Consider the following 10,136-nt stretch of genomic DNA (forward strand, 5'->3'; position numbering starts at 1 on the left):
CATTCCCAAACAGGATTCAATTTCGTAAACACTAGAGATTATTGTCTAATCAAATTATTAAATCATCTACACATGCTTTAGATGATACGGTTTACACACACACACACGTCTGCTTATATATCTATATAAATTAAAACTAAAAGTCTTCTAAAATGTAGTCTTGTTCTTTTTCTTTCCTTTCTTTTTGTTGTTCTTTTTTTTTGGTGATTTTGAACTTCCTGCTGAAGAGGACGATGTTGGTAAAGATTCAGGTGCTGGAGTAGCTTCTGATTCAGTGTTGGAAGTAGTATAGTCGTCATCTTCGTCTTCATCTTCATCTTCATCATCGTCGCCGGTACCTTCCTTATTTAAATCAGCATTTGAAGCATCCAAATGTTCTTTTGATTCTTGTGGATCATCAGTGTTTGGAACATCTTCCTTTGACTCTTCAGTGCTTGATTCAACTGTTTTTGAATCATTTTCTTCTGGAGCAGATTTCTTCACCTCTTCGGTCTTTAAATCATCAGACTTTTCTTTTTCTTGCTCAAATTTAGGTTCCTCTTCTTTCAAACCTTCATCCTTCGATTCTTCAACTTTCAAATCTTTATCCTTGGATTCTTCAACTTTAGAAACTTCATCATTTTGTTCATCCTTTGGTTTGTCAGTCACGTTTTCTACTTCCTTTTGTTCTTCAATCTTTGACTCAACTTCTTTTGACTCAACCTCTTTTGGATCAACTTCTTTTGACTCAACCTCTTTTGGATCTTCAACATTGGTAATTTCAACTGGAGTTTGATCTGTTGTTGAATCATCTTCAATAAGTTTTTCTTCAGAATCTTCCACTAAACCATCTTTTACCTTTTCTACAGCAGCGGGTTCTGCATGTAACTCATCATTAACTGGTGTATCTTGGATGAGTTTTTCTCCAGATTTTTCTGCCAATTCTTCTTCTTCTTCTTCTTCTTTGACATTCAGTTTCTCGACCGCTGGCTCTTCAACTTGTGGTTCTTCAACTTGTGGTTCTTCAACCTGTGGCTCTTCAACCTGTGGTTCTTCAACTTGTGGTTCTTCAACTTGTGGTTCTTCAATTTCTTTTCCCTCTTCATGGGCATCATCAGCAATTGTCTTTTCATCAGAAGTTTCAGTGAATTTTTCATTGATTTCTTCAAATGCCTCTGAGTTAACTTCTTCATCCTTTGGTTCTTCAACAACTGGTTCATCTTCAATTTCCTTCTCATCAGATTTCTTTTCCAATTCTGTCTCAACTTCTGGTTCGTCTTCAATAAATTTGCCATCTGCTTCTTTGGCAAAGTCCTCTGTCAATGCTTCAACTTCTTTCTTTTCTTCCAGCGGTTTTACATCTGAAATAACGCCAGCGGATTCTGTTTCCAAGGCGACTGGTTCTTCGGCATTTGGAGCTTCGGTTTTATCTTCGACAATTTTTTCCTCGGTTGTTACAATTACCGGTTCTTCAATTGGCGTAACTTCAGTTTCTTTGTCATAAGATGTTGGAATATCTTCAACAGATTCTGCGTCTTTGTTAACTTCATCAACTGGATCGTCATTAATGACCAATTCCTTGGATTTCACAACAGGTGTGGTTATTTCTTCATCGACTGACCTACTGGTATCTGGCTCTGTTTTCTTTTCAGCACCATTTTGTTCAAAAGCATCCTCTTTAGGTTTCTGAGAATCAGAAAACTGTCCGGTAATGCTTTTAATTTTTGCACTGACTTCCTTTTGATCTTCTTGACTTAATTTTCCAGCAAGTGCTTCTTCCAATGCTTCCAAGTTGGTTAACAATTGGCATCCAAAAGTAACATTGTGAACATTTAATTCTGTCAACTTATCGTTGGCTGCTTTTAAATCTTTGGAAGTTGACTCCTGAGATTCAACAAGTTTTGCTATTTTTTCTGTTAAAGCATCAATATAAGTACGGGTGGTTACACAGATTTCTTTAACTTCATCATTCGAATGTACAAAATATTGATCGGAAATAATGTTTTCTTTTTGATTTTGTTTTGATAAATATTCATTCAAACTGATAATGCTTTCTTCATATAAAGTCAACACTTTTGAATCATCATCAATTACTTCAGTTTGATGTTTAACTGTTTCTTCCAATTCTTTCTTTGTCTCTTGTAATTCGGCAACCAATTCTTCAGATCTAGCTAACTTGTCTGAAACGGCAACAAAATTTTCATTATCTCTCTTCTGTTGTTCTTCCAAATCTTTAATTCTTGCATCTTTAGTTTCAAATTGTTCTCTTTGTGAATCATTAATAACTTGTAATTTATCATATGCAAGACTTTTAGCATCCAATTTCTTTTGAATACTGTCAGCCAATTGCTTCAATTCAGAGATAATTTGACTGTTAGTTTCTTCAGATTTATTGAATTCTTTATTTCTAGTCTCTAGCAAATCGTTGAGACTTTTAATATTTTCCGACAATTGAGTGTTTTGCAAATCTTTACCAACAATCAATCTTTCAATTTCAGAATTCAACTTAAAATCATATTGCTTTTCCAATTTCACTTTAAGCTCTTCTTCTGAAACCCTTTTAGCTTTTAATTCTTCAATTTCTTCCTTAAGTTTCTTGATGGTGGAATTGTTGTCTTGATGAAGAGCTTTTGATTTGGCTTCAGATTGAATTGACGCGTGATACTTGTTACTAACATCAAGTAATTTGGATTCCAAAGCCTTAATTGATTGATCTTTGGCAGAAGTAGTCGTAGTTAATTCTTTAGCTGTTTCCTTGTGGGATCTTTCAAGTTCTTTCAAAGCATTATTCTTTGAATCAAGATCATCTTGAATGGTTTCAATAAGAGCTGAAATTTTCTTATTTGTTTCTTTCAATTTTTGAATCTCTGCATTCTGGAGTTGGAAAATCACCCCAAATACAAGTATCCCAATTAAGGATAGGTAAACAACAAAACCCATACTCGATAATGATTATACCAAGATTATTGTCTTTGGTGGTAGAAAGAAAATGTGAATGTTACCAAAGATGAGAAGACGAAATTTTGATTCCTATTTTTTTTTTTTGTTCCAGCTTTTCATAATGTGGCATTTTTTTCTTTCTTTCTTTCTTCCTATTTGGTTGTTAGTTTGAAAGTATAGTCATTCATATCGTCAATTTCAATCTAATCACAAGGTGTCTCAAATTAGACGATAATAAGGTTTAGGGAATCATTGTTGCAAGAACACAATAACAGAAAATCGTCACATTGATACCAATGGTAAACATTTAACTAGTGATGTTTTGGCTATCTAACCTCGCCCACGTGACATTGTCCTCGTTTCTCATTGCTTATTCTCTGGTGGATGGCTTGTGACTTTAACATTATTACTCTGCCTATATCGATTTTCATAATACACCTAATCAATTTTTTCTGTAATAACCATTGTTGCTTCAACTTTAATACAACCATTAACTTTAATTTCATTTTGCATATAGGTAGCAGTATCATTCGTATAATGTATTATTTAAGTAAATAGTCGTGTGCGCAACCCAACAAAATCGTCGCCGCCACCTCGCCAGGAATTACCACGACACCGAACAGCAATGCTTATCAGTGCGAATGAAAATTTTTTTAGCTTAAATTTTGAATCTGTTGGTCCCCCGCTCTAGCACCGAAAAGAAAAGAATAGAAAAGAAAAGAAAAACCAAAAAAAGGCAACCAGGAAAAAGAAAAGCAGATACTTGCTATTTACAGAATACAACAGACAACAAGTGGAGTATAGATAAGAATGGAGATATCACCAGCTAATATTAAGGAACAATCAAGGTCTAGATCAAGATCGAGAACAAGAAATTCAACGGCAAATTCAAGATCTACCAGTGCATCAAGAAGATCAAGCTTATCATCATTGCATAGAAGATCATTATCATCATCTTCTTTGAATAGACTCACTATCACCACAACTCAAGTAGATCAAGAACGTTCAGTTCCTTCAGTTCAGGTTTATTTGGATAATTCATTACCTTTAGATTTCTTTAAACAAGATATCATTGCATTAACCAAAACTTTGCGAATTAGTAAATGGCATAAACGTCAATTATTGGCTCAACATTTGACTGTGAATAGAATATCAGGTGCACTAACTAATTCTATTTATAAATTAGAATACCATGACGAAGCTCAGAATATCCATCTTCCTGCACTTTTATTAAGAGTTTATGGTAAAAATGTCGACGAATTGATTGATAGAGACAATGAATTGGCAATTTTGGTTAAATTATCCCAAAAGAGAATAGGTCCAAGATTATTGGGGATATTTTCAAATGGTAGATTTGAACAATTTTTAGATGGATTTGTTACTTTGAATAAAGAACAAATTAGAGATAAAGTCCTCTCACAAATGTTGGGCAGAAGAATGAAAGACTTGCATTATAAAATTGAATTGGATAGTCATGATTTTACAGCTGAGCCAACTTGTTGGAAATTGATTGAAAAATGGTTAAGAATTTTTGAAACTGAATTATTACCTGGATATTTACAAGCAAATTATGATCCAAAAAATGTTTTTGTGGTTGAATTTTCCAAATTCAAGGAATATGTTGCCAAGTATAAAGAATGGTTGTTTAACAAGTATGACACTGAGCATTTTCTTTCCAACTATAAATTTTGTCATAATGATACCCAATATGGTAATTTGTTATTACATGAATCATTCAACCCAGAAGATGTTCTCATTGAATCGTTGTCCATTGATGGAGAGGTGGCTTCTTCACACAAGAAGGATGCAAATTTAGTTGTCATTGATTTTGAATATTCTGGTGCTAATTTCCCTGCATTTGACATTGTAAATCATTTCTCAGAATGGATGTCAGATTATCATGATCCAGAAAAGTCATACTTTATCCACAACAAAAATTTCCCAACCAAGTCAGAACAATTAAACATGATCAAATCATATGTTGAATATGACTTCCAATATCCTTCCTCAAACTTGAAGACATCCAAAAAGCCAGAAGAACTTTTCAACAATTCAACAGATCCAGTACCTCTTATGGAATTTGAAATTGAAAAATTATACAATGAGTGTATCTATTGGCGTGCATCTGTACAAATTTTCTGGTGTTTATGGGGGTTGATTCAAAATGGTCCAATAAGACCCCAATTACACTCCAATGGATCTGAGCAAGGTATCAATAGTACTTATAATTTCACTGTTGATGGCGATACAGATGAATCTAGTCCTCGCAATAGCACTGTTGTAACTGTTGATAAAAATGGTGCTACAGAAGTGGAAATCATCACTTCAAGTGATGATGAATTTGACTATTTAAAATATGCCAATCAAAAAGTCGACTTGATTTTGGGAGATCTTATTCAATTTGGAATTGTTGATAAGAAAGACATTGATGAGAAGCACTTGCAAGACATCAAATACCTTGATACTAAAGCTTTTGATTTATAGGTCTAGATAGGTTTAACCTGTATATAGTTTAATACAATCCAAGCCCTGTATTGACACAATATTTATCTAAATCGTACCGAAAACGGGGACTTTTAGCCGCGGCCAAAAGTGGCCATCAAACCAAGCGAGCATCACGTCGAGGGAGTCATAGACGTTGAGAGAACCAAGGCAAGAAAAAAATAAAATAAAAATTTTCTTTTTTTGCCATAATTTTTTTTTTTTTGACTCTCACTAGTTTTACTCCAGATTTTCAATCCCCCAGGTATATTTATTCAAACCAATAATGCTTTCGTTTCGTACTAAAGGGTTTAATGGGTATGGAATACAATATTCTCCATTTTTTGATAACAAAATAGCTGTGGCTACATCTGCAAATTACGGTTTAGTAGGTAATGGGAAATTATTTATCTTAAGTATTGAACCAAGTGGGGTTATTCATGAACAAAGATCTTGGATGACACAAGATGGATTATTTTCAGTAGCATGGTCAGAAATCAATGAAAATCAAGTTGTTGTATCATCGGGAGATGGAAGTATTAAAATGTTTGATTTAAATGTACCAGAATTCCCAGTTATGCAATGGAAAGAACATTCACGTGAAGTATTTGCAGTTAATTTTAATCTTGTTGATAAAACTAATTTTGTTTCAAGTAGTTGGGATGGACAAATTAAAGTATTTTCACCAAATAGACCAGAATCACTTCTTACTTTACAAGCAAATCATCCTGATTATTCAACAAAAATAGCTCCATTACAAGCTCAAGGTCAAGCACCACCTCCAGTGCATCATCAACCTAAACATCAAGCTATTGATACAACTAATTGTGTTTATGAAGCTCAATTCTCCCCTCATTCCCCATCACAGATATTTAGTTGCACTGGTGCAGGTAAAATTCAAATTTGGGATATAAGAGATAGAAATCCATTACAAAAAGAATTTACCGCCCATAGTGGGTTTGAAGTATTACTGGTAAGTCCAAATTTTTACCGTCCGACGATATTAGCTTCAGGTGGATCAGATAAATCTGTTCTGATTTGGGATTTCAGAATAATAAGTGATACTCCTCATATACGTGGACCAAGTCCACTTAATCTGTTTCATGGACATCAAATGGCGGTAAAAAGAGTTAAATGGAGTCCATTTGATGGTAAAGAATTGGTTTCTGCAAGTTATGATATGACATCAATGGTTTGGAGAGATTCTGCTGATGAAAGAGCAAGATTTTTAAGAGCTGGAGCTCCTCTAAAGGCAGTTTTCCTGGCTCATTCAGAATTTGTCATGGATTGTGATTATAGTCTTTGGGGTGAACCTGGTTGGATAGGTACTACTGGATGGGATGAAATGGTCCATGTTTGGAATTCAAATAGATATTTAGTTTAAAAGTAGTAATAATATCAGGTAACTTATTTATAGAAACGTATTCATCAAACAAAACGCATTTAGAGGGGCGGTGACTGGAATATTAAGTCAACCAAAAAAAAAAATAAAGGGGGTAGGATCGTAGAAGGAAGAAATAATATTAACGAAATCGACGATGACGTAGAAATCAATTGTCTTTGTTTATTATTTTTCTAGATCAGGTTCCAACGAAATGTAAAGAAAATTCGTCTGTGGCTTCCCAAGAACTTCCTATTTGGAACATTTGTGCTTTATTACTTAACACAAATATTTGATTTCATAGAAGATTTTCAATTTCAAATGTCAATGTAGAAGATTATGCAGTTGAACCAAAGCAAGGCTAAACAAACATCTATCGAATGTTTATTTTCCATTATTTGTATCTTTCTACAGTTGTGACAAAAGATCTAGTCTTTCTGTTACTTTCCACAAACAGTAAAAGGATAATTTGTAAAAGAAAACAAAAAAAAGTTAACGTAATATATTATTCATGTGCCTAAAATGGTAAGGATTTACATGTCAATTATTTCTAATTAGGGGTAGAGGATCAATAGTGCTGTTTCAACAGCTAGCAGAGTCCTGCAGGTAGTTAAATTACCAATTAAATTACCCAATTGGGAAATTGTCCTGTATGGTGGCAGTAAAGATGATTTTGTGGTAAGTGCGTATTTCCTAAAGTATAAATATTGTAAACAATAGATTTTGTGGTCTCCACTTCCTGGGAACCCAATTTAAAAAATAAAAGAAAAAATTTCCTAATTAGTCGATGCATTATTAGTAGATCTGATTTTCACATATAAATCATAGAAAATCATCACCATCTTGATTGTCAAAATTAAATAAATCAAATAAATAGTCTTCCTTTTTCCTTCAACTTAGTTTATATTTTTTTCATTAAAATAATAAGCAAAATTAACTCATCCAGAAATAAAGGTTCTTCAAATCCCACTATTTCTCCCCCCCCTCCATTATTGATACCCATTACATTTTATTCTATTAGCATTTTTCATTAAATTCTACTTTTTTTTTCACTTTTCACTTTTCACTTTTCATATATTTCTTTCTGTTTCTTTCTTTCATTCATTATTCACTTAAATCTTGATACCATGTCTTCAAATACTATTATTCAAACATTAGAATATTCATTTGTTCTTGATCCAAAGTTTACTAATACCGACATTATCACTTATTATGAAACTCATAACGGTATTTGGAGAGACTACACTGCCGAATCATTAGACGCTACCATTTCTTATAAGATGATTGATAACTTGCATGTCTTGCATAAAATTGTTAGAAGAATCAACAATATTCAATCCAAACTTGGAAAATCTACCAAGAATTACATTACCATTGTTGATCCATCAATTGCTAATCCATTAATTTCAGTATCTATTCATGGAAATGAACAATTCTGTAACGATGCTAGACACCAAATTTTGACAAATTATAATCAAGTTGGACACAAGACATTGAATTTGACTGAAGTTGAATTTATGAGTATTGATGAAGCATTCACCAATGATATGATTAAATTGAGTCAACGTTATGATGTTGAACTTATCATTAACAATGATAAAAACTCATTCCTTCAACAGCAACACAAATCTTCTAATCACAAAGATTTTTCGTTGCATATTGTTGGTAAAAAAGATAATATTACCTTGTGTGAAACTGCATTGAGGATCTTGATTGATTCATTGTTGAATGGTTACACTATTGATTGTATTGATATGTCATTATCCATGATTCCAGTTCTTGGTGGTGTTGATTTATATAATTTCCTTCAAATTGCAAAGCAAACTAAAGCTAACATTTATGTTCCAGAATTATTGCCAAACTTGTTTAATTCAAACATTATTTCCAACAATAAAGATTTGAAAATTTGGATAACTGCTAAGAACATTAGTGAATTATTATTAGCCAAACATATTTTGAATAAATTAATTTCTGACAAGAGAGAATTAATAACCAAGACCATCACCATGAATAAAATCAAACTTGATAGTATAATTTTGAATAACCAAAAGGACTTGTTGAATATCATGTTTAAATATGGAGTTTTCATTCAATTGCCAAGTTTGGGAGAATTGAACAATGCCACTATTACTGTCCAAGGATGTATTCCAGAATCAGTTAATGATTGTGTTAACGATATTAATGGTATCGCAGCCAATTATTACTCTATGGATGCTGTTTGTCCAATAAATGAGTTGGCATTAACCCAATTGATTCAATTAAAGAAAACTTGTGTTGTTACATTCAATCAATTTGGTTTACAAGTTGTAGGTCGTTCCGATGAATTTAAACCAATTTTGGCTCAATTGGCATCAAACTCCATGGCTATCAAATTGAGATTAGAAATGGGCAACGATCAACGTGATTTTATTACTGGTAAGAAGAATGGTAAGTTGATTAAAATTTTGAATCAATTACAAAACATTCCGAAGATCAACTTCACTGCTTTCAATGAATACAATTTTTACATTGATGTTGAAGTTACTAATAATGTCCCAATCGTTGTTCAAGCTTTAGAGTTGTTGGAATTGGAAATGCCACTGGAATTGAAGTTCAACATCCCAGAAGTTTTCCATAAATCAATCATTGGTAATGGTGGTTCAATTATTCAAGGTATTATGAAGAAATTCAATGTTTACATCAAGTTTTCTTCCAACAAAACTTCACCAAATGCTTACTCCTTGAAAAGAACCAATAATGTTTTAATCAAATGTCCAAGAAAGAATGCAAAGAATATTCAATTGGTTAAATATGAAATTGATCAATTAGTTTACAAATGCTGCATGAATTATACTACTCCACAACCAAACACTACCACTACAATCTACCATTCCATCAAATTTGAGTTGTTAAAATCACATTACCTTTTGCTTATTAACAATAACAAACTTGGTCAAGTGAACAAAATAGAAAGTGATTACCAATCATTTATCAATTTCCCAGCTTCAATTGAAGATTTCAAAAACAATAGCAAATTGGTAATTGATATGAAAGGTTCAGAATCCAAAGGTTAAACATTGTGCCAAACAATTGAAAAAGATCTTACCAAGCAATTTACGAATTTAAAGTTGAATCCAATCCAGGTAAATTTGAAGATGTTTTCATTAACAACAAACAAGTTTTTGAAAACCAAGTTGTTATTCATTCAAGATTTTATTAGGAATTGAAGTTACTGTTAATGATTTTCCAATGATGGTGATAACTACATCAAATTATCTTGTCTTATTTTTGAAGATGATAGCAACAAAACTACTAATTCTACAAAATGGTTATTGGAATCATGGAAGTTATACTTAGAAAAAAATGGAATTCTTGG

General features: G+C 32.6%; 4 protein-coding genes across 4 annotated transcripts; 3 read left to right on the forward strand and 1 right to left on the reverse strand. All coding sequences in view use genetic code 12, as the record gives it.

Annotated features, from left to right (window-relative positions):
* Positions 1-147: 147 nt before the first annotated feature.
* On the reverse strand, positions 148-2,919 carry USO6 (Uso6p; the record flags this gene model as incomplete). The annotated part of the gene is made up of 1 exon (XM_002548167.1): positions 148-2,919. One exon carries the CDS (start codon positions 2,917-2,919, stop codon positions 148-150), a length of 2,772 nt encoding a protein of 923 aa, XP_002548213.1.
* An 810-nt stretch (positions 2,920-3,729) lies between these two features.
* CTRG_02511 (bifunctional choline kinase/ethanolamine kinase) lies at positions 3,730-5,403 on the forward strand (the record flags this gene model as incomplete). The annotated part of the gene is made up of 1 exon (XM_002548168.1): positions 3,730-5,403. The coding sequence occupies one exon, from the start codon at positions 3,730-3,732 to the stop codon at positions 5,401-5,403; it is 1,674 nt and encodes a 557-aa protein (XP_002548214.1).
* Positions 5,404-5,686: 283 nt separating this feature from the next.
* PEX7 (Pex7p) lies at positions 5,687-6,784 on the forward strand (the record flags this gene model as incomplete). The annotated part of the gene is made up of 1 exon (XM_002548169.1): positions 5,687-6,784. One exon carries the CDS (start codon positions 5,687-5,689, stop codon positions 6,782-6,784), a length of 1,098 nt encoding a protein of 365 aa, XP_002548215.1.
* Positions 6,785-7,908: 1,124 nt separating this feature from the next.
* CTRG_02513 (uncharacterized protein) lies at positions 7,909-9,834 on the forward strand (the record flags this gene model as incomplete). The annotated part of the gene is made up of 1 exon (XM_002548170.1): positions 7,909-9,834. One exon carries the CDS (start codon positions 7,909-7,911, stop codon positions 9,832-9,834), a length of 1,926 nt encoding a protein of 641 aa, XP_002548216.1.
* Positions 9,835-10,136: the final 302 nt, after the last annotated feature.

Source organism: Candida tropicalis (assembly GCF_000006335.3).
Source record: "Candida tropicalis MYA-3404 genomic scaffold supercont3.3, whole genome shotgun sequence".
Taxonomy (NCBI): Eukaryota; Fungi; Ascomycota; class Pichiomycetes; order Serinales; family Debaryomycetaceae; genus Candida; species Candida tropicalis.